We start from the raw sequence: 24,039 nt of genomic DNA, 5'->3' as shown, positions 1-24,039 counted from the left end.
TGTTGAGTTGACTCCAGGGGGAACACAACCTTCCAGAGTGGCTTTTTGTTGTTGTTTTCACCGCTCATAAAGGCACCTCCAGGCAAGGCTCCAGCCACAGGAGCCAAACTTGCACCACGCCACCTGAGCAAGCACTGAATGAAGGAAAGCGGAATCTCGAGCGAAACTTCTCGTTTCCTGTCGCTGCTGAGAGAGGCTGGACTCGCTCCCTCTCACATGGCTTAAGAGGAGCTATAAACACAACCATCCAGCTTGCCAGCTGGCCGCAAGCTCAGGGGGCTTTCGGGGGCAGCCGCTGTGCCACGCTCCCTTTTCCTCCTTTGACCAGTGTCATTCCTGTACAGATAACGGTACCGGAACGCCCTCCACTTCCTAGAGTCCTCATTTATGTCATGGTTCCTCTTTCAAGAAAACACGGGGACGAAACGCAAAGCAGAAAAACAGACTAAAGGCAAAATTACCCCGTCATCTCGTTTCATCCCTCTCCATTGTTATTATAAAAGAGCTGGATCAAATTCCTTTTGTTGCCCTACACACACACACACACACGCGCGCGCGCGTACTCAAAAGTAGGTGAAGGGCACCCTAAGACAGCTTATTTTTTCCCGCCTCACAGAAAGCCTTTACGAAATCCTCATACCATCTCCGGACGCAGGGCTACAGCAATCAGCTAAAGAGCTAAACCATTTCAAGCCAAGGTATGAAAAGCCGTGGTCCCCAAGGCACAAGGCTGGAAGGCAGGGCAAGCTGAGCGCACCTAGATGTTTGCATTTACACAAAGAAATTAGCCGGATGATTAATGGGAGATGCCGGCTGGAGGCGGAGCGCCCGCGCCGGCCTCCTTACCTGGGACATCTGCGGCCTCAGGTTGATCTCCTTCAGGTTGATGGAGTGCGCCCGCAGGTTGTTAAGCAGCTGGCAGAGCAGGACTCCATCGCGGAGGGTCTGCGCCAGGTCGAACACCTGCGCCGAGTCCCAGGTCACCCGGTGGTTGGCGGGCAGCACCTTGCAGTGGATGAGCCACTGCGCGCACTGCTTCCACGGCTCCATGCCCGACGGCTCCCGGACGCCGCCGGCCCGGGGCAGGCGGAGAGGATGCCGCCGCCGCCGCCCGCCGCGGCCGGCCCCTTCCCTGCGAGGGTGCGAGGCAGCAGGCGCCGCGGCCGGCGCGTCGGGGGCCCAGCGCGGGGCTCGGGTCGGCTCCCGGCCCGGGTGCTCCGGCGCCCGGCCGCCGCGGCAGCGAGTCGCGCGCGCTCTCCGTGCGCCCCGGCCGGCTCAGCGGCGGCGGCGGTCGCGCACAGGCTTCCGACTCACGAGCCCGGCGCCCGGCGACTGAGCATGCCCAGCACGCCGGCCGCTCGCGCTGCCGTCTGCGAGTCCCCAGAGGCGCGGGTGGGAGAGCGCGCGCCGCCCCGGCCTGGGGTCGGTGGCCCGGGCGGGGGCAGAGGGGCGGGCAGGGGATCCCAGCGCCCCCGCCCACCACGAGCCCTCAGGTTGGCGGAGTTTACACAACTCCGGGCATCCGGAGAGTTTCTCTCGGGACGACTTCCCGGTTTGGGGAGAGTGTGGCTGAACACGGTAATACACTGAGGTTCCTACTGGGACCCGTAACCGGCAAGTGCAATTTCTGAAAGGGTCTGAGAGGAACGAAGGATTCACTGGGGCCCCCGGACTACCCAGAGAAGTGAAAAAGGGCACAGAGCATCTTGAGAACGCAACGCTGAAAGTTTGAGATTCTCACCGCCCCCCCCCCCATCCCTTCCCGTTCCATCTCCTAAATTCTCTTCCTACAGATAATTTCTGTTCCTCCAAGTTAGTTGCTCATAAGGATGTTTGGGCACCTTAAAAGCCTGTGTGTGGAGACCCGCCCCCAACCCTCGAGCCTGTTTCGACGCGAGGTGGTTTTCACTTAGAGATGGTTTTCGCTTAGAGATGGTTCCCCTCTCCCCTCCCGGGCTCGGAACTGCTCATCGCCGCAGTCCCGAGCCTTTTGCTGACCGCACAAAAACCTGCGGGAGAGAAATAGGCCTGTGAAACGCCCACGGAGCCCCGGCGGCCAGACTGCGCATGCGTCGGTGACCCGGGACCAGGTTTGAGGGCAATTAGCATAAGGCTTCAGCTGAGTGGGTCGGGGTAAGCATTGGGACTCTTGGTGAAACTTGGAACATGCCTCCAGAACTCTTGCGCCGGCTGAAGCAGCGCATTAGCGTTGCTGAAATCTTTTGGAGACTCTTAACTCTGATCTTTTACTCCCACTGCCCCTCAAAGCCAAGAATAGTGTTTAAATTATTTATGGCAAGATATTACCACATTGAACTCTTGCTGTTCTGTGTAAATATGATCCTGGGTCACCCTTTCGAGAAGTATTCTTTTACAATTTAAAAATAAAATATGAAATCCAGTTGGGATTTTAGATAATTTTTATTTTTTACATTTCTGTAGCTCATTTTCTATTATGAACCAAATTAATTTTATAAGGTCAACATGTTATTTTCAAAAGTGTATCTGATCTGTTAAGGACAGGGACTGTGTCCTTTTCCACCAGCCTGTGACAGGCGTAGCACACTGTGTACGCTGGGCGTGAAAAAATAAATCAGCCTGAGGATTTCCTTCCCTCCCATGCATCCTTCCCCAGCAGTTTCCTCCTGTGTTCAGTCTAGATTGCATCAACAGCACAATGTTTCATGAACTACAATTTTGGCAAGTAAATCCTACTAAACTTTACATATCATCTTTAGAAACAAAATCCAATACATCTGAGTCACCAGGTAATAAGAGGTCCTGCATAAAGAGAAATTAAATTGGAAAAGAAATTTCACAAAAAAGAAAAATAGTTGACTAAAAATGTAAATTCTGTTTCAGGGAACATCAGATCACCCTGAGTATTGTGGTTTGTTTCCAAAAACCAGATAATATACACTACACCAGGAGGCAGACCTGGGTTTAGAGTCTAAGCTCTGCTAGTTTCTATCAACATGACCTTGGGAAAATTATCAAATTCCTCTAACCTTCAGTTTCCACATATGTAAAATGAGAAAAATAATATTTACCTCATAGTGTTGCCACCAGGATCGAATGATACAATGCCTTGTTGTTCAAAATGCAGTCTGTGGACCAGCACCATCCCCCAGGAGCTTGTTAGAAATGCAGACTCTTGGGCCCTACCCCAAACCGAATGAATCAGAACCTACAGTTTAACAAGATCCCCATTATATTTACATTAAAGACTGAGAAGCATGATGTAATGCATTAAAATGTATGGTGCCTAACTCTTAGTAAGAGTTCAATAAACATTAACCAATAGCATTTAGTTCACAAAAGGGCAGCAATGACCAAATAAGTGCTTTATATTATATATTATTACATATGTAATATGACTTCAAAACATACTGCTTCTCAAATATAGGAAACCAGAGAGTGGAGAGAAAGGCAAGAAGAAAATATATGGAAAGCCTAGAAGAGGAGGAGGCTAGTGGCAGTGGAGGGCTCTTCAAGTGAACAAGGAGCTGAGTGGCAAAAGGTGAGTCATGTGGAAGACATTAAAGTGTCAGAAATTGGGACGACAACAAAAATGGCCATGGGCTTCTTTGAGCTGTCAGCCAGAGTCCTTTTCTTTTAAAATTGTACTACCTAATGGCAATGACGTGTTGGGAGGTAGGGACTAAATTCTGTCAACGACAACTCCTTGCTAGTCCTGGGCGCCAGTGTTCCAGCAAAGGCCGTTCTTGTGCATGTGACGTGGAGCTCAGGACTCAATGGTCCCACTACCCTGGATGCCTGCATTAGCACCTGAGGCACATCCACGCTCTACCATTTACTGAATGCCAAGCCCTCCACGGGCAGTTTACATACGTTATCTGCAGGTTCGAGGATGTCCTCCCTCTGCCTCGTAGATGAAGAAACAAGATCAAAGGCATTAAGCCCCTCGCTCCTGCTTACGAAGCTCAGAAGGAGGGTCAGTTGGATTGGCCTCCACATCTGTGCTGTTTCTGTCCAGAGTTGATCCCCATTATAATAATTACCTTAGTGAGTTTAATTACTGGTTTAAATGTCTTTCTCCTTGCTAGACTGAAACACCTTGAAGGCAGGGATAGTAAGTTACTCATCTTCAAATTCCCAGAACTAACTTTTGTGCTTGGCATACCATAAGCACTCAATAAATATTAGTTGATTTAGTGAGTAAATGAATGAACGAATGACCTGTGTTGCCCCTTTTTACTCTCTCTGCTCTCTCTTCCTGGTAGTGAAAAGATCAGAAAGCGTTCAATAGTGTTACTTGTACCAGGTATCAGAGCCACATGAACGGAAGGTCTGCTCCTTCCTGTGTGTTTCGTTAGCCTCTCTGGGCCCTCCAGCATAACAGGCGACCCTCTGTTTCTCTCTTGCATCACTCTGTGGTTTGGCTCTTTGCCTCAGCCCTACACACACAGGATAAAAGTAGGAAATGGGATAGGTGGCATCCTGAGCTGCAGGAAAGACAATAGGTGATCCATATCACATACTAGGTCTCTTTCCATGTTCAAAATTACACATAATCAGAAAAGTAAGGATTAGAGAATTCACTAGGTTATGCATCAGTCCTAAGGTACCAAAGCCTGTGAAGGAAAGGAGGCGAGAGCCACGTAACTTCATTGCTTGCTGCAATCTGTGTTGTTACTCAATCCTTATCAATTTTTTTCTTCTTATTCTTTCAACTCTTAAGTTTACAAAAGTGCTAAGATCTGTCTACCACCAAGAAATTCAGAAACCCAGATTTATTCCTTATTCTTTATTTTATTGCTTTCTTATTTTGTCACAAAACAAATACATTGATGATATTTAGCATATTGAAGATAAATCAGTTTATGAAGAAATTAAAAATGCAAAAACAAATATTATAGACTGCAAACTGAAATCCAGGCTGTCTATTAATTTTCTTCAACTATAATCAAATGTTGTTTGATTTCATATAAACATTGGGATGCAGGCTTTAAGTTTCTAGTAATTTGATACTGTTTTAAAAATAAATAGAAAACCATTGTGAAGATAGGATGGGGGGAGGAGAGTGGGATTTCTATTATAATCATTCTTTCAAGAAATGTGCTCAAATCAGTGTGAATTTAAAGATTTTTAGGTCCAACTGAGCAGGATCTTGTTAGGATCACAGGATTTTATTTTCTCTTCTGACATGTTGAAGTCCTGATGATAATAATAATAATAACAATGACAATAATGGCCCTTATTCAAAATGTCACTTAGCATCGAACAAAAGAAATTTGCTGGGATAGTTTATGACACAAATAGCTTCCAAAGAAGCAGCTTGAAAAGGAGCATAAGAACATGACTCTGAGTCTTTGTGTTACAAGCGATGGACTAATAAAATACTAATTAGCTAACTGATGTCCACATAAATGAAAATACAAGTGTTCCCCCTTCATCTAATGTAGATACACACACACACACACACACACACACACACACACACACACACACAATGAGGCTCCAAAGGTTTAATTCACCAAGTTAATCACGCCTCAGCTGGGTCTTCTCAGACTCTAGTCCTCATTAAACATGCTACAGCGCTCAAGCCCTAGTTAGACATTAGTCCGCTGTCCAACATTAGCAGTGATATATGTACATGTTGTGTTTGAAAGACAACTGAGGAGATTGGATTTACAGGCAAAAGATAAATAGCTATATATTCCTGTGAGCAACGAAGACTTAATCTAATTTGTGGAACACTTCAATTTCATTTGCATGTTGATATAAACAAATTGTCAAAGAGAGAGCTCTTCATACTGCAATGGCGAATATTAAAATTCAATGTAAGGAAACTTTTGTGGGAAGTCCTTGGCGCCTGTTTCCACGGAATCCTATGCATATAGCAATTATTATACTAAATTCTTTGTAGAATAATTATCTCTTTAAGTGTCTGACACCACAACTTCCCTGCACCCCCACCCTGTCCCTCCTGTGAGCTCCTTGGGAACAGGGACTGTATTTAATTCATGCCATATCTCCAATGCCTAGCACCTAGCAGGGGATGGATGTATGGATGGATGAATGGTTGGGTGGATGGATAGGTGGATGGATAAATGAGATGAAAAGGATGTAAACCATATGATGATAATATTGCTGAGAGAGCAGAGCAGCAAGGCTGAAGTTCCACTAACCAATTCCGCATGTCACCCAGATTTTCTCCTGCCACCAACAACAATTCCTGCACCAACAATGTCCTTGGGAAAATAAAGCAATACTCCAGGACCAATTGGCTTTGCCCATATGGAGACAGTACAGGAGTACAAGAAAAAACCCCTATGCCATCCTCATTCAAAAAAGAAGAAGAAGAAAAAACATTTCCTTGATTTCTGTTTGTTTTCTTTAACAATTGAAAGCCATTATCACACAATTAGAAAAAGCCAACATATTTAGTTAAATTCATACCTTATGCCTGAGATCAGATAATGACACCACCGTCTACTATTTATGAGTTCTTATTATGAGCACTGACATCTAGCTATTGAACTATGTGCTTTCTATGCATTGCTTTCTTTGATTCTCTCTGAGGCAGGTACTATTATTTACCTCACATAGTAGATGAGGAAACCAAGGCTAAGAAAGCTCAACTACATTTCCTAAATTCAAGCAGCCAGTAAGTGGCAGAACCAGCACTGGAGTTCAATCATCCTGATGCCAAGATGCACACATTTCACCATGATGCTGTTCTGCCTCCCTGGAGATTTAAGCTATGGAGAGATGCCCAAGAGCAGACTCCAATAAGATGGCTTTATATGCACAGCCAACTAAATGCTCCACACCTGTGCAAACTCATTAATAAAGTACAGTTCCAATATTTACATAAATGAAATTCCCCCCATTGCTATTCAAATATCAGGAAAATAATCAAAATCTGTTTGGTAAAGTAACATTGTTTAATTCTTTTTTTTCTTAAAATATTCCATTTTTAAAATGTTTTAAAAATTGTTTAACACTTTCTATTTATTCTCTTCTGATGTAACTTCTGATGTTTTATTTTGTTGTGTTGTTTCAAACTGACATTAGGTTTTGAAATGCTGTGCTTTCGAAAACCTGTGGGTGTCTTTTTTGATCATTAGACTCATTATGACAAGCCGAGTGATTTAATAAAAAGGTTAATCAGCTTTTCTAGGAACTGACATGAGAATGCTAAAAAGCACCAAAATGGAAGGCTAATGTGCCTCATTCATCTCACACATGTGCACATACAGGCAGACATTCTCACATTTATGTATTTTTTCAGGCTGAAGATGCTCAATTTTGCAATCTTAGCATTAGGTTACCTGTAAAATCATAAACTGGTTTTTATTGCACAAACACAAAAGGGAGACTCCCAGGCAACACTTAAAGAACGCTGTATCTGATCAGAATGAAAACACAATCACTATTTCTGTTTCAAGCTGTTTGGTTTGTTGCTGGCTACAACTCTTAAGTTGTTCTTACAGAAATTTCCTAGATTTAGGAATAACTCATGTATTCTGCTAGCTCAGTTTTCGCCCCTCGCTGACATTTCTCAGAAACTAAAATTCAGGGCTGTTTAGATCAGAAGATAGCATTAGGGTGTCAGAAACAAAGAGGTAAGTCCACAAGGATCGCTTTGAGAGAACAATAATAATTCAGATGATTTTAAAGAGAGAATAGGATGCATTGATAGACCTGAAGAAAATAGGATAATTATTTTTTATATGTTTTAATGTCAGTACAACATAGAAAGAATAATCATTTCAAAAACATGGGAAATAAATTGTCCCTTACCAAAAAAAACAACCCTGCCACTATATCACATCTGATTTACCTACCTCATTTAACAAATATTCAGCACATTCCAAGTGCAAAAATACTCCCCTAAATTTTATGTGGATTTACAGAGTACAAGTAAAACACGGTTCTACAGTAAATCTCTGTGAAAATTTAGTTAACACTGCAAAAAGATGGTATGAAAGATGTACAAAGACCCAGGATCTGTCTGTGCGGTGATGTGTTTACATTTACTGTTAACTGTTTATGGCGGTTGATACTAGAGTAAAATTTATGAATAGGCACCAAGCTGGAATGATTGCTAGATAGGCAGATCACAGAATACCTTTTCCTTGAGGTCCGCCACAGGCGTAAAAGAGCAGCAGCTAAATGAAGTCTGTTGTCTTCTAGAATCCTGATATCTCCACCATTCATGACCCTTTCCCTCCATCTACTTAATCTCTCCAAGTGCCAGGGACCAGGCATAACTTCTGGGGTGCCTCCAGGCTCAAAGAGTTTAACGCTGATGCAGTCTGATGAAGCAAAAACAGTTGCTTCAATTAAAAACTCCAAAATGTTGAAAATCCTCACTATTCTAGGTAGTTCACTTTGAAACCCCCCACCTTCCAGGTATCAGCACTGATCTCCCAAGCTTCCCTCCGTCTGTGCCAGGTGGTTCAGTTTTCTCAGGACACAATGGGAGACGGGCTGCTCTGGCCGCTGGTGATCAATAGTAGGACAAGGCCGTGGTCTCCCAGCCTATCTCCATCACACTGATGGGGAATTGAGTTACTTGAATCAAAGTGAATGCGATTTTGCTGCTGGCTATCAGTGCCTTTCATTTTAATCTGTCTCTTATTTGAAAGTGCCTGGGAAGATGTGGTCGCTGGCTGAAATTTTTCTTTATGGCCACCTGCTGTGGTCTGCGTGTGGATGGTGGCTAACTGTGGCCCCACATGTCTATCGAAGCTATCAGCTTAATTTTTAGTAGAAGTGTAAAGGAGACAGATGCTGCTGACCTAAAGCCAGTAGATGTCTGCACTGGAATGAGGATGAACAGAAAGGTCTTTGCTTCGCTGCTACATCCAGTTTGGACATTTTATGGCAGATATCTGCCTAACAACTGCTTTACTCACGCTCATTACATCTCTCACATTCAGAGATTAAAAGCTCAACTGTTCTTTAATAATGTCTGGGGAGTGCGTGTGAAGGTGGCAACAGTTTCATTATAGATTAAAAAGTATTGCTTATCTCTAAAGAGCCAGAAACTAGTATCAGTGAAGAAAAGATTCATATATCTTTTAAATAATCATCTAATTATTTTTTAAGTCAGCTATGACTACCTTTTCCACTTATCTGCATGTAAAGATATAGGTAATATTCTGCTGCGTGCAGAAACTGATCCAAAGGAGGTATGGGTTTAAAGCTATTGTCTATTTCTGATCTGTCTTTCCTCCAAATTTTCTACCCAAAAGTTCTCCACAATATTCTCATACTCTGCAGATAAACTGGAGAAAATCCAAGCCTTGAATTCCACTTTTCAAAGGATCTTTCAGAAATGAGCTAAGCAATGGTCCATTTGCAGCAGGATTAAAAACTAAATTGGCACTCATTCTACTTACACACTGTGGCAAATGAGAGCAGCTGTTAAATAAGTGTTGCCAGTGGACTCAGTTCCTACATCAGTTTTGAAGCCTTGCTATATTCCAAGGCCACTAAATGTGACTCTAAAACCTAAGCCAGATATGTAGCCAATGTATATGATGTGTGGGTGGGAGGGTTCATCAAGGCTGCAGTATCTCCCTCTGTCCATGTTAGCCTCCCACAAGGCCTTCCCTGATAATGATTGACAACCTCATCCTTGCCCTACTACCACCACCACCACCCTCCCATCCCCACCGGTGTCATTTCTACTTCGTCTTACAATTATTTTTATTGGTCTTAAGAGGAATCCTTAAGGAAATACAGTGTCTAATTCATCTGGAAATTCCCAAGAGCTCATTAAATATTTATTGAATGAATGAACAAATGAATGAGTGGTCTCAGACTTGTTGCTATAGACAATGCTACCTCTAGTCTTAATCTACAAAAAGTTTTCATTATTTCCAGCATTCTTGTTCATATTTAACCTTGTGTTACCTAGATTTTACCTTATTGGAACAGTGTTCCCTGAAAGTTTGGAGAAGAGTATAAGCAGCAGCCTAGAAGGAGTGAAGTCTGGGTGTAGGGAGTAATGGTGGCTGGAGAAAGGAGACAAATACAACTCAGAAATGGTATGGTCGATCCAATTTAAAAGCAAAATCATTCCAAAAGTGCTAAAGAAGATAAAGTATCTAGTGCAATTGTGGTGTTAGATGCTATCTATTTAGTTATTAATAAGCAATTACTATAAGTAAATAAAAATGTGACAAAACAAAAAATATGTTTAACTCTCAGAATTCTTTTTCAATAAGCCTAAATCATACTTCACTTGTAGAAGCTATAGTTAGTTTTTCAGAGTGGGTTTTCTCTGTAATGTCTGAACTATACGTGATTTGTGCGAGAGAAACTCTTCCAGCTGTTGAAAATTAGCTTAGTCGCCAGTCTAGTGAGACCATCCATGAAATACCCTGGATATTGGCAATTTGTTATCTCTCTGAGCTCTTTAAATTAAACATGGTTTCAGTTCATTTTGAGAAGGGGTCAAATCACTTAGCAGAGCATGAAAAAGAGGACATGTGGGTACCACTCTTCATCACCTTCTTTCACTTCTTTTATTCTTTTTCATTCTTGGCCTTGGTTGTCTAAATTCATCTTCAGGGTTATAAATGGTCATTGGCAATTTATGAGAGCAGGGGTGGTTCCTGAAGGGTCCAGGATTCTGTTATTTTAAATGTATATTGGACTTCACATTATGAGCCAGGAACTAAGCTACATGCTTTTACATATCATATCTCACTTACAGTAGGCCTGTCAAGTTGACATTGTGTCACAATTTTACAGGTTAGGAAAAAGGTTCAGAGAGGTAGAGTGATGTTTCTAACAGTATGACCATTACAAAAAAAGATTCCTGAACCTTTCCTCAAACCACTAAATCAGAATTTATGGGGGATATCTAGGAATCTATTAAATCAGAATTTCTGTATTTTTCAGTACTGCTCCAGGATGATGATGATGATGATGATGATAATGATTACCTTTTATTACAAAATTTTCAAACCTCTATAGAAGTAGAAAGAATAGTTACTAAATGCCCATGTACCCATCACCTGGTTTCAACAGTTATCAACCAAAGGTCTTTTCAATTGTTCAGACTTGGCCCTATGATTCTGTAATTTCTGTGTCCATTGAATGAAACATCCAGGTAATTCTTTGAAATAATAAAATTCGAGAACCAGTGGGATTTTGTAACTTTCTCATTGTCATTTATCTGGGGAGCAGCAGAGCCAAGAAGAAAATCCAAAATATGTAACTCCAAGTAGGGTTTGCTTTCTATTAAACCACAGCTGTATTCATCAAGTCCATAAATGTTTATTGAGTTCCATTATATTCATAAAGCACCAGACTGAGGACTAAAATATATATAAAGAAATAAATACATATCATTGTTTTTAAAATGTGTATAATGGGGAAGATGAAATAGACATATGTAACAGTTAAATCATATTTCAAAATGGCCTGTGAGCAAGGACCAAAAAGAATGCTGTGGAGAGTAAGCACATTAATGTATCAGAAAGTGGAAGATCAAAGAAGAATGAAACCATCTTAAAAGTCTTTATAGAAGAGGTAAGACTTGACTTGAACCGTTAGCAAGGAAGGACTTTCCAACTGATGAAGAACATGAGCCAAAACACAGCATTCGGAAGAAACAAACTAATTTTGGAGGACTAGGAAATAAAAAGCAGACTGGCTGGACCAGAGGGATCATATCAGGAAGCAATATTGGATTGTTTGGGGTAGGAAGTAGGGGGCGGGGGGCAGATGATGGAAGTTCTCAAAGGCAAGATAAAGCGATGATAACAAGAAACTACACTGAGGATTTCTGAATAGGGAAAAATATGGCAAAAGTGGGAATTCAGGAAGAAAACTGGCCACAGTATGTCTGGAAAAGACAGATTCAGGAGGCTGGATGACCAGTTAAGAAGTTGCTGCAGTGAGAGATGGCTGGGGAGCGTTATATAGAAACAGCTGGACTTGGTGGGGACAACAGAGAGGGATGAGTTAAAAATGACTCTGAAGTTTTGTAACTGGGTAGTTAGTAGAATTGAAGAATACCAAAATGAGTTTTACTGAAACAGCAGAAGATGAGAGATTAGTGTTTGCATGAGAATTAGGGTGAGGATGCTAAGGTTGAGAGTCATCAGCAGAAGGAATAGTTGAAACAGTGATAGATACATGATCATGAGAAAGACTCATTGGAAACTAATAATTGAGCTTCAGGGGGCTGCTCACGGTGAAGGAGTGAGAGGAGACCACGAGTCAGAGAAAAAATGGTCAACGGAGGTCAAGACAGCTCAATGAGGCTGTCTCTGTATGTTACTCAAATCCAGGGCAGTGCTCCCCAGAACACCATTTCAACATTAGCCCTTGTGAGGATGCCCTTTATACAACTGCCCCTGACTGGTGCTAAATGGGTAGAAACCCCTGCCATATCGCTTCTGTAGTGACTTCCAGGTAATCAGTTAGAGCCAACCCTGATTCAATATCTGACTTACGGAGTATTGAAAATGTCCTTTTAAATTTGGACTGTAAAGGATAAAAGAAATTAGTAAAAAAATAATCGAAGCAACTCAATGGCAAACTATACATGTGTCATACAATATTCATTTATACAGGTGTAGTCTTGTTGAACTGTAATCCCTTCTCCCTGGGGATTAGGAGATCTACACTAGAGGTGGCTGGAGTCAGATCTCAGTTCTACTCTAGGGTTTATTGTCCTTGTCTGGCTCCATTTGTTCCCCTTCTAGGATTCCAAATTGGTTTATGACAATTAACTCATTTACTAAACAAATATTTATTGATCACCCATTTTTTCTAATGCTAAAGATTCGCTAGTAAATAAGACAGACAAAAATCTTTGTCTTCTTGGAGTTTACAGTCTCCCTCTGACCTTGCTCAATGACTAATGATTGGTGAAAGTACACATCCAAAATAAAGCATGCTATTCTTAACTGCATAAATTGCATTCGCTATCCCTGCTGTTGCCTTTTGGCTATGTGCATATTTGAACTCGGATTTCACATTTGAACTCAAAGCTGTGCTTTCTCCTCTATCTGCTAAGTACAGCATCAGGCCTTCTGATTTCTAAGGCACCTGCATGTAGTTAAATTCCACAGGGCAGTGGCATCACACCCCCAGTCCCCTCAGCAGCCTCTCTTTCTGTCAATACTGATGACACCAATTACCCCCTGGCCCCTTGTTGCTATTACCCCCTCCTCATTCTCAAGTCCGCAGAACCCCTGTGGTTGTTCTCATGCTGTCACCTGCTGGAACAAGTAGTCTTACTCTCTCAGGCCTTAGGAGAGTGCTAGCAGGAAGAGGGACACCCGCTGCCAAGAAACAGTCTTCCCTCTCTCTGTACCCATCTCCACCTCTCTCTAAACCCTTCTCAAATTCGGAGCCCATAGAGGAGAATTTAAAATCAAAGTTTCTGACTGCAGGCAGCACAGAAAACACTTTACCTCTTTCTTTCCTCTAATATACAAGTTGTACTGTAGCTCAGAAATCAGGATAGGAGAGAATTTCAAGAAGGATGGGGTGATAGATTCAGAGAACTCGGCTCTGTTTTGGCAGCGCTCTCCGGGGCCATCTCACAGTTTCTCAGCCGTATACTAAAAGCTAGAGCAAACCATTGTATAGGCTCTTTTAAAAAACCAAACAAATACTGTGACTTTTAAGCAACTGGATTCTGCTTATCCAGGAAAATTAATTTTTTCAAGAAAAGTACAGTACTTAAAGGGAGATGTCCCCAGGCCTGCTAATAGTTTAAGAGAGTGTTTCACTTTAGTGAGGGTACATTTTTTGAATCATACCCTTTTAGGAAAAAGCATTTCTGTTTTTTTCCTATATCATGTATGAGCTAATATTTTCACCACTCATTTAGAGAAGCTGCCCTGCTTAAGCTATCTAGACATCTTTACTTTTCTTTTCTTTTCTTCTAACCAACATCAATTATAAAATTATAAAGAATCTTTCTAATTAACAAATGGTGAATTAAATCAATCCTGAAAAATGTTTCTGAAAAAAAAAACCCATATTATTTTATGCTGCAAAGAGAATAAGACTAAAATCCAAGTCAAATAATTCTCGAATTGTTTCAAAAGGAACATCGTTTCCTTTCAAGACTCACCCGTGAGAAGTAAATGGTTGGCTTCACTGAGGCTCCCAGGGGAAAAGGATTGTTCACAGACGTTAGGTTTAATACTGAAAATAAGTGCTGTTCCAGATTTGAAGCTTTGTTCTTTTTCTCATTTTTGAGAAGGTTCAGAAGCTTAAATCTTTTATTAAAATTTATATGGCAATTGTTACTATTTTATTTCATTTTCTGTTTTGTTTTTCTCTTATCTTGAAAAAAGTTTGTATGATGAGGAAACAATTCCTATGCTATTAAAAACTGCTTTTAACAAGAGAGAGATGTTATCAACTACAAGAGGAAGGGATCAAATGATAGATTTAATTTCACGGTAGAAAGGAGAGTTTTCCTCAATGGTCAAGAAAAGAAAAGTAATACATTTTAAAACACACTGTCAATTTTGTAGCTCTCATGGCTTTTCAATAGTTGGACTCCCCTCAAGAACATGTTTTCATGTTAGAATGTACGAAGTTCACAGTATGAGATAAAAAGGTTTTTTTCTCATAAAGAAAAACCAGTGCCCAAATTCCCGCCAGCACACCCTGAAAAAAACTTTTATGCCAACATGGATTGCCTTATCTTGATTTATTTGAGACAGAGAACTTGTAATTTCAACTAAATAAGGAATAACTATTCAATTGCAAAGTGTTTTAAACCCTGAGGCTTCTGTGTAGAAGGAAAGTAATAAATTAATCCTGTGGAACCAAGATTACACATTGCTATCCTCTGACTCTACCTAATTATCTCAGAAGATAAAATGTTTCAGAAATTCAACAGAGGGTTATACAGAATTATGGGGATATTACAGACAATCATTCATTAACATACTCTCTAAATAAAAAATAATTTTGTACAGTTTCTAGGTGAATAATTACCATATGAATTCTTAATAAAAATACATGCATAATATCTAAAGTTCTGAATCTCTGGAAATGAAAAAAACATGCTCCCCATTGAAAATAAACTGGTTTCAATCAGTATTTATTCAAATCTGCTTACTTCTGAGAACAAACTTTAACGTGGCTGACTTTCTTTTTCTGTAGTCAAAGAAATTGTAAGTGCCAAGTCATCCTCTGCACTCTACTTCTCTCTTTCCATCAAAAGTGATCTGGTAAATTTCCCCCAGAATGGCTCTTCTTCTCAGTTTCCCATTTCAGTCACATAGCTGGTCATGATTGCAGAAAGTGTGGTCCTGAATGCCTCATGTGCCTCACACACAGACCATCCACATGCGTCCGTTTACTGAAGCTATGTTGTAAATTCTAGCAAATGTCTGCCAATCTGGAGAAGCTCAATATCCTGGAAACACACTAGACAAAGGCAGAGAACCAGGGTTCCAGCCCTGACTCCCCCACATCTTCCCCTGTGACCTGGGACAATCTCCTGGGCCTTGGTTAAGTGATTAAGTGATTAATCACGATTTTGACCTACTGATTAAGTGAGCTGGACTAGATTATTCCTAAAGTCGCTTCCAACTCAAAATTCTGATTCTGAGGCACCCACACTCGCTCCCAGTCCATCAGACTCAAAACCATGAAAGATTTAACTATATTGTTTTCCTCTAAGCTGTCATCAAGTGCTTTTTGTTTGTTTTGTTTTTCATCTTACTTAGACCTTATCCTCTTGGGCACGGTCCGTAACCTCGTTAAATTCATTTTCCCCATAGTATCCACTTCTCATCATAGTTCCCAGCTCAAACTCTTCAGGGGTTCCCTATAGTCTATCCTATCAGATACTCTTCATAAGAAACTATAATATGATACATTTTGAGAAGTAATTTGGTTCCAACTCATTAATCCAATCTTATTCTCCACTTCTCCAATACAGCAAAGACCACTGGCTCATCTCACCTCCAACCTTTTATATGTCATGGTTCCTCATCTTGAAAATACTCCATTCCTACTCCCAAGCCTAGCTTGCCAAATAAATTCCTACATATTTTTCATATTCCTTATTCAAGTGCTCAAGATCTGCTGCCTTCAACTAGTGGGAGGGAGCATAGCATAGTGGTTACAAGTGCCTTTGCTGAGGCCAGACTGCCTAAGTCCAACTCCTGGGTCCATCACTTGCTAGTTCTGTGACTTTGGACATGTTTGATAACCTCTCTGTGCTTCAGTCTCTAGAATGGGGATACATTAGTACTTACTGGATTGAGTTGCTGTAAGGTTAGTAAGTTGATATATGTAAAGCACCTGGAACAGTGGCACATAGTAGGTGCTCTAAAAGTGTTTGCAGTCACTGTCACACCAGCTCCCTGAAGCATGCTGGGTCAGCAGCATATATTTAGGCACACATATTTACACTGTTGTCTGCTGCTTACTGCTCTTTCCCTTGTTATAAGACTAGCTATAAGGAGAAGGGGAAAGCAAGAGTGGCATCACACTTACTTCTACTCTCTCCATTGGCACAGAGTACAGTTCAAACTCCCAGTATCCACAACCAGCGAGAGAAGTATGAAACTACAGAGGAAAGCCATAATGATGATTAAAGGGTTGGAAAGTGATGATTACGAGGAGAGACTAAAAAACAAGGACTAGTCATCTCAAAAAAGAAAAGTTAAAGGTTATTTAAATAAAGGTCTGTAGAATTCAAAGGTCTTTGAAACCCCACAGGGAACTGCTTGCTGTCCATTTTCAACTACCATCTTTCCTCTTCCTTCTTTTCCCTTCCCGTGACGGCTTTTGTGCCATTTCTCACTCTGTTCCCCTTCCCAGGCTTACCTCACCATGGGCCAGGCACTCACATGCATTACGTTCACCACGACTCTGGAAGGTGGATTTTTATTAAGCTTTTTATTAAAGCTTATGATGATTAAATAAATTGCCCATTGTCACACAACCAAGTCAGTAAGTAGCAGAACCAGAATTCAAACCCAGATCTGTCAGATGCCAAAATCCAAGATCAGCCCATGACACATAGCACCTCTATTTCTCCTAACTCCTGCTGCCTTATGCCCACCACTCCTCCGAGCTCCTCCAGCCTTGCCCAGTAATATGCATATAAAAAATATTCACTAAGAGCTTCTGCTGCAAAAGAAAGTACTGAGAGTTTTAAATACTACAACAATTCAAGAAGTTGGGAAGTCTTTTTCTTTAAGTGATCAAGACTAATAAATTAACTAACTAATTGGCATTCCCATGTGTGACCCAGGTTGAGGACCTCTCTAACAGGAGAGCATCTGGCTTGACAACTTTTCAGATGCTTTTTGGAACCAAATCACTTATATTCATAAAAAACTCAAGGTGTAGAACATTCTTTAGCAAATAAAATACAATGGCTGAAAATGTCACCAATTTATAAAACCACATGAATTCTATTAGGGGTTGATAGAGATAATTTTAGTCAAGAAATTTAAAATCTAAGCATTTTAATCCCCTTAACAGGCACAAATTGAAAGCTGATGAACAATCTGTTTATGATAATCACTCATGCAAAGGCTAGTGGGTCTGTGAACTACAGGACTCTCTCAGTAAATCAAATCTTTATAACCTTTGCCCAAGTTTCAGGAAAATCTGTGCAACAATTACAGAAAATTGCCCATCTGAAAATGTTCCACGATTTTGTTTAATGACCACAAAATAAATAAGACATGATGGAAATCTTGATACTCTTTTATGATGTGAAATTTGATCCAAGTCAACTAACTTCTTTATATTTAAAAAAAAAAGCATGCACACATCCCAATACAGAGGTCCAGATAAAATGAAAAGCTTCCTTTATTCCATCTGTGTGTGTTGACTTGATCTTTTGACCTTCCTTAAAATTGAAATTAAATTAAAAATACACTGTATAAACTCCACAGAAACCTCCCAGGCCCTACAGATCTGACCCTGTTAAAAGATTTTCTGGGGCCGACCCTGTGGCCAAGTGGTTAAGTTTGTATGCTCTGCTTTGGAGGCCCAGGGTTTTGCCAGTTTGGATCCTGGGCGCAGACATGGCACCACTCATCAGGCCATGCTGAGGTGGCGTCCCACGTAGCACAACCAGAGGCACTGCCAACTAGAATCTACAACTATGTGATCGGGGGCATTGGAGAGAAGAATAAAAAAAATTTAAAAGAAGGTTGGCAACAGTTATTAGCTCAGGTGCCAATCTTTAAAAAAAAAAAGATTTTCTTTGAGTGGAACATAGAACAAAATATAACCATTTTATTGTCATATAATTGATAGTGAAAAGAAACTCAATGCTTTTTACCACTGTGACTCTAAAATATTTTTCTCCTGTATAATAATTTTATTTTACAAAAGCACTACATAATCAATCCAGATCAGTTAAAATGTATATAAAATGTAAAATAACCGGGAATTACATCTCCAAAAGACTTTTAACATTTTGGTGTGCATTCTTCCCATTTTTTTATGATTTTTTTTCTTTTTTTTGAGGAAAACTAGCCCTGAGCTAACATCTGCCGCCAATCCTCCTCTTTTTGCTGAGGAAGACTGGCCCTGAGCTAACGTCAATGCCCATCTTCCTCTACTTTATATGTGGGACGCCTGCCACAGCATGGCTCTCCAAGTGGTGCCATGTCCACACCCAGGATCTGAACCGGCGAAAGTGGAACGTGTGCCACCGGGCCAGCCCCTATGATATATATTTTTAAAAATAAAATTGCCATTTTACTGTACATGTTATTTTATAACCTTTCTTTCACTTGACACTCTATTAAAGTTTTCTCATATTTATATACTTTTATTATTTATTTTATAAACTCTCTTGATTCCTTTAATATGATAGATACCAATAGTTGTATCTTGTTATTTTTGATACATCTTATATGTGAAGATCTCAATAAGTTGTTTAGAAACACAATTAGCTTACCAGCATCAGGATACCCTGGTTATTTATAACCACTCCATCTTGCTCTTAGATCCAAGAGTATCCTGCTTTAAGTCAACCCACATGTGAAATGGAAAAAAATTGTTTTTACCTAAACAACTAGAAGGAAAATACTTTTTAGGTAAAGCAAACCAGCCTGGGACAAGAGTAGAAATGGAAGCCACATACATATATCTAAATAATAGTTATAAATCAAACAAACTGTTGAATAAAATATGTTCTACACTTCTGCCTTGATAAATGTACTCTCATGACAAGCCGTGAGTCAGGTTAGAATTAAGAACTCTCAGACATCTTGCAGTTCCTTGACAACACGTGAAGGTGCCAGGAGATCCAGCCTGGCCCCTGTCCATGGCCCATAGCGTATGGTCCACTTCTTCTCCTCGCATCTCTGGCTCTGCCCCACATCAAGGGGCCGCACTCATATGCACACCTCAGTTCTGTCTACAACTCTGCCTAACACCACTGCCCCTTGGCCATCCATCAGGCCTGGGAGTGTGCACTCCAGCAGCACATCAGCCCTCGAGAAGACAGGAGGGGTGAGGGGAAGAGACCCGTGCAAGCCTTTGCAAGCAAGCTGGAGGGAGTTTTGGCAGTGAATTGGGAATCTTAAGGATCAGAAGCACAGTGTAACAGAAAAGGATGCAGATTCCAGGTGGATATGCTCGCTGGCCCTGTGACTTCCTGCCCTTGATGTCCGTGTGTTGGGGGTGGGGATGTGGAGTGCAGCTGCAGAAGGGCCGGGGTGGGCCTTCTACAGCACAGGTCCCAAGGCAGGGGCCTCTTCTGCCTGCATCTGAGGGCAGTAGTGAGGCAAGCCCACCCTTTTGAGAAGATTTCGTGACAAGCCCGTTTGAAGTAGAAGCCAAGACCCTGAAGGACCAAAGTTTGGGAGGAGAAGAACTAAAAGGGGAAGAATGATTAAGAGTCTAAGGGCAGAGCCAATAAGATTAGACGATAAATAACAAAACCTTCTGTTACTCATGAAATACTTGTTGGAAATGGGAATTTTTGTACCGAAATGAAAACCCATGAAAGAGTTTGAACCTAGTTGACTTAGGGTTATCTTAGACTGACTTAGACAGAATTGGTCAAGAGGAAATAAGCTTTCTGGAACTTTAAAACATCCTACAGAAATCTTTGGACTCTCACAGACCATGAAATGGTGAGATGCAGAGAATGTTGAATGGACATTATCTGATTTAATGAGGGACAGAGACATGCCAGCTGATACTCTTGGTAATATCTATGTGAAAATCTGCATTTGAATAAAGAAAGTATGAGTGCTTTTTTACTTTGCAAATATAGTCATTCTGTGATTTTTTTAATGGAATAGTTCAGTGCTTTTAAAATGATTATATTTTAAAATGAAGACAACAAAATAAATATATGTCTAAAAGGTTATATGTAGAAATATTAGAATCAGAGATAAAAAACAGGACTCTGAATTCCTTTGTGCTGTGCTAGATCCTAAACTTTGCTCTCTCTCTTCCCCCTTTCAGGATACTAAAATTTTGCCAGCTGAAGCTAAGGTTTTGTAATAAACTTCAAGAAGTTCTCAAGATTTAACTCTAAAATAAAAACCATCTGCATTTTCACGTGATGAGCTATCTCCATCCACAAGTTTTTAGGGGCACTCTCTCTTTCCATGGAGAAGAACGGTAAACCACAAAGTGATGCATTACCTTCAGCAGTGAAATTGTAAGCACAAGATATTGTTCGCTTTCTTCAATAGAACATTGTGATTTCAGCCATAACAGACATGACTGTTATAGCACCAATGGCTGGTGCCTGTTTCCATTAATTTCTCAGCCTACAACTACAGCTCCTAAAAGAGAGCTCTTAATAAATATAATCTATTACCAAAAGGAAAAGAAAATACAGGAAACATCAAACCCTTCTTAATCAAGACATATTCTAGTTGAAGTACTATTGTCAGTTGTTTTAGGTTCTGACAATTACCTTGGATCCTTTATGACCTCTGTGAATTTTTGCCTGAACTATTTCCCATTATGATTATTCAAATTTACTGAGCATCTGCTATGTGCCAAGACTCATTGTCTAGTGGAGGAGACAGTCCCACTAGACACAGACATATAAACTCCTTTGTTTGTAATCAAAGGAGTGCCAGGGTAGAGGTAGATGCAGATTGCTACAGAAGCACAGAGGTGGGGAGTGACCAGCTGCCCGGGGGGGTGGCGAGAGTGGGTGAAGAGGTGGGGAGATAAGATGTTCACTTGGGGGACAAGGAGGTGGATGGGCATTATAAGAATAAGAACAGCACCTACAAAAACACAGAGGCCTAAGGGTCCACCAGAAAGTGAGACACCAGGAAGTTTTGTGGAGGGGCCAAAATATCGTGTGTATAAAGTGAGGGCAAAGGCTTGCATGAAGTTAATGGTTGGAGTTGGGGGCAGAAGACAGACAGGGCCAGTCTGTAAAAGGTCTGCAGAGGAATCCAGAGCCTTCTTGCTCTCTTTTAGGAGCTGTAGTTGTAGGCTGAGAAACTAATGGAAACACCAGCCATTGGTGCTATAACAGTCATGTCTGTTATGGCCGTCCTCAAAGCCCATGCCTGACAGGTAAAACCACCTTAGAAAACAAGATTCCTCTGACACCTTGCAAGTGAGAGCTCTTAGTAGAATTCGAAGTTTATGATGAATTCCCTTTTCTAAGGAATTGTGTTCGAATACGATTCCACAGGCATCAGAGAGGAGCCAATGGACTGCAGACCCCGCTCTGCCTGACTTCTCAGAGGAAGCAAGCTCAGCAAACCAAACTGTTAGAAAGCCCTTTGTATAACTTGGGAACATAGGAGACCACATGATAACAGAGATGGAGAGGCCCACGGCCAAGATCCTGGAAGAGATTTCAGGAAGGGCTGTCACCTAGTAGTATTTTTTAGCATAAGGCCATACTTGCCCAAGGCAAAATTACTAATGCAAACAGTAAGAACGTGCGTGGGCACTCATGAGAGCTGTAGAGGCTCCACCTTAAGTATGTCAGTCCAAATATCTTAAAGTTGTCTGAATTAACAGGATACAAAAAGCCTCTGCGTGCAGCACTGGAGTGCACAGGTTCTTACACGTCCCTATTCTGCTACACTCATAGATGCCACTGTGTAGTTTAACCAGCAATCTTTGAATATTCAAATATTAAATTTTGACTTAAAACCATAATTCATTAGCAACTTTTATTTTAGAGAAAATTGTTTATTTTTACTACCCAGGCTGAACTCTAGGTTATGAAAAACTAAAGCTAAGAAAAGGTTTCACAGTCATGTCTAGGGATGTATTTGAAGGTTATCAAGGTACCTCTACTTTCCTTTGGTGGACATTTGTTGTTTTTGCCTGGGCAGCATTCACTTCGCCTTCTTCTAATGACTCTTTTAGGATGTGTCCTATTCGCCATAGCATGCGGTCTTGGTGGATGGTCAAGAAAGGAATCCCACTAAGGGTACATGGGGTGAGCTAGACCAGTCTCTTTCCTGAAAACTAAACACTTAGTAAAGTGACAGAAGAACGGGAAATTGTTGGAGTTTTCTCCCTCTCTCTCTTTCTACTCCCTCTCCCTCTCTCTCTAAAGACCTCCTCTCTCTCTTTTTCATTGTGTTAAGTTAGCCAGGCTTAGTTTGTTTGCCTGCAGTCAAAGAATCCTAAATAATACATTGCAGTTCATGCATCTCAGCAATCTTGTGAATCTAGTTCAATAGTCAGAAGTACAACCACACAGGAAACACAGACAGGGGGACTTGGACGGAGGTACCAAATTTATAGCTTTATACAAAGTTCACTAGAATTTCCAAGTTGCTTCAAAATCGTGTGAGAGGAGGAGGAGGCAGATGGCGAAGACTGAGTGTGGAATGGAAAATTCTGCAAACATGTGCTAACAGAGGCTCATGTGCTAATCCAGGTTATGAGAAGCATTATGGGCAAGGCACAGCACTCATGTGAGTGAGGGCAGTACCATGGACCAGCTGAGTCACCATGGAGACCAAGGTGAGGGTAGCAGCAATAAGGTGGAGTCCATCCACCAAATGGCATTCTGGAATTAATTCAGGACAATATCAGATGGATGAGGCAGAGGACCCGGGAGCAGCCAGCCACAGCAACCAGGGAAGGCATGGCAGTATTTGCTGCAGCAAATGGGAGAAGCTGAGGTCTACTTGTTCAGCCACAACAGGAGCTTTCCCGTCATTTCTGACTCAGCATCCCCACTGGCAGTTTTTCCAGAGAATAGAAGAGTTCTGAGGGAAATCCAGGCACCTCAGAGGCTCTTCTGTGTCACTGTTGTTGCCCTCCAGTGGCTAGGTAGAGACCCCAATCTCAAGACTCTTCCAGTTCTTATACAACCTGTATACTCAGACCTACAAAGAACAAGACCTCCCAGTACTCACCTTCTGGAGTCTTTGTCTATAAAGGGACGTGATACAACACAGGGGCCTAGAGTTTAAACCCTGCCTCCTCTGCCACAACTGTACAGTCCAGAGGAGCACAGTAGCCATCTCAGAGGGTTGCTATGAGGATAAATGATATAGTGCATATCATGCATTTAGCATAGAGACCCACACACAGCAAGTGCTCAACAATGTTAGAGAAAGTGTCAGCAAAGATGCTCACTGACGTATCCAGGGGCAACTCCAATCCCTTCATTGTTACTTTCAAAGTCCCATACACATTCTGTGTAAGAAAAAAGCCTGCTGTTGTGTCCTGCACTCCCTAGACTCTCAAGCGACCCTAGAAGACTTCTACTGCAGGTGGAGGGCTTGGGGGGCGGCGGGAGGGGGGGGTGCTTGGCTATTGCTTCAAGATGGGGGAAGGGGAGCATCTGGCAGCAAAGTCCCTTGAGGCCAAGCGGCAGCTGATTCACACAAATGGTATTTGGATCGAGTGGAAGGAATAAGAGAGGAGCCTGCCCCTGCCTCCCGGAAACTGGCTCCTCTCTCATCATCACAGCTGCCATCTTTCATCACCCAGGCCTCCTCCAGATGTGGCAGCCAACTTGCTCTCCCAGAATCCCCTCCCACACCAGGAACATGTCGAGACTTTGCTGCCTGCCCTGCACTCTTAGGAGCTGTGCTCTGGTCCCTTGTACAAGAGGCAGAGAGCGGCAGCAGAAAA

The 24,039-nt window shown here is 41.7% G+C and overlaps 1 protein-coding gene and 1 long non-coding RNA gene across 3 annotated transcripts in view; one reads left to right on the top strand and one right to left on the bottom strand.

Annotated features, from left to right (window-relative positions):
* Positions 1-1,323, bottom strand: part of VAV3 (vav guanine nucleotide exchange factor 3) — a 353,022-nt gene extending 351,699 nt beyond the window's left edge. For both annotated transcript variants that reach the window (XM_070267249.1, XM_023641523.2), the window contains exon 1: positions 847-1,323. In XM_070267249.1, coding sequence (XP_070123350.1) covers positions 847-1,050 — 204 coding nt within the window. In that variant the 5' untranslated portion in view covers positions 1,051-1,323. The remainder of the gene's footprint in view (positions 1-846) is intronic.
* LOC138924116 (uncharacterized) lies at positions 548-22,096 on the top strand. The gene is made up of 3 exons (XR_011438794.1): positions 548-698; positions 3,407-3,520; positions 20,422-22,096. It is a non-coding gene; the product is annotated as an uncharacterized lncRNA (long non-coding RNA).
* Positions 22,097-24,039: the final 1,943 nt, after the last annotated feature.

Source organism: Equus caballus, chromosome 5, assembly GCF_041296265.1.
Source record: "Equus caballus isolate H_3958 breed thoroughbred chromosome 5, TB-T2T, whole genome shotgun sequence".
NCBI classification, from domain to species: domain Eukaryota; kingdom Metazoa; phylum Chordata; class Mammalia; order Perissodactyla; family Equidae; genus Equus; species Equus caballus.
Note: the sequence above shows the minus strand (reverse complement) of the source record. Positions and strands in the feature narration are given on the sequence as shown.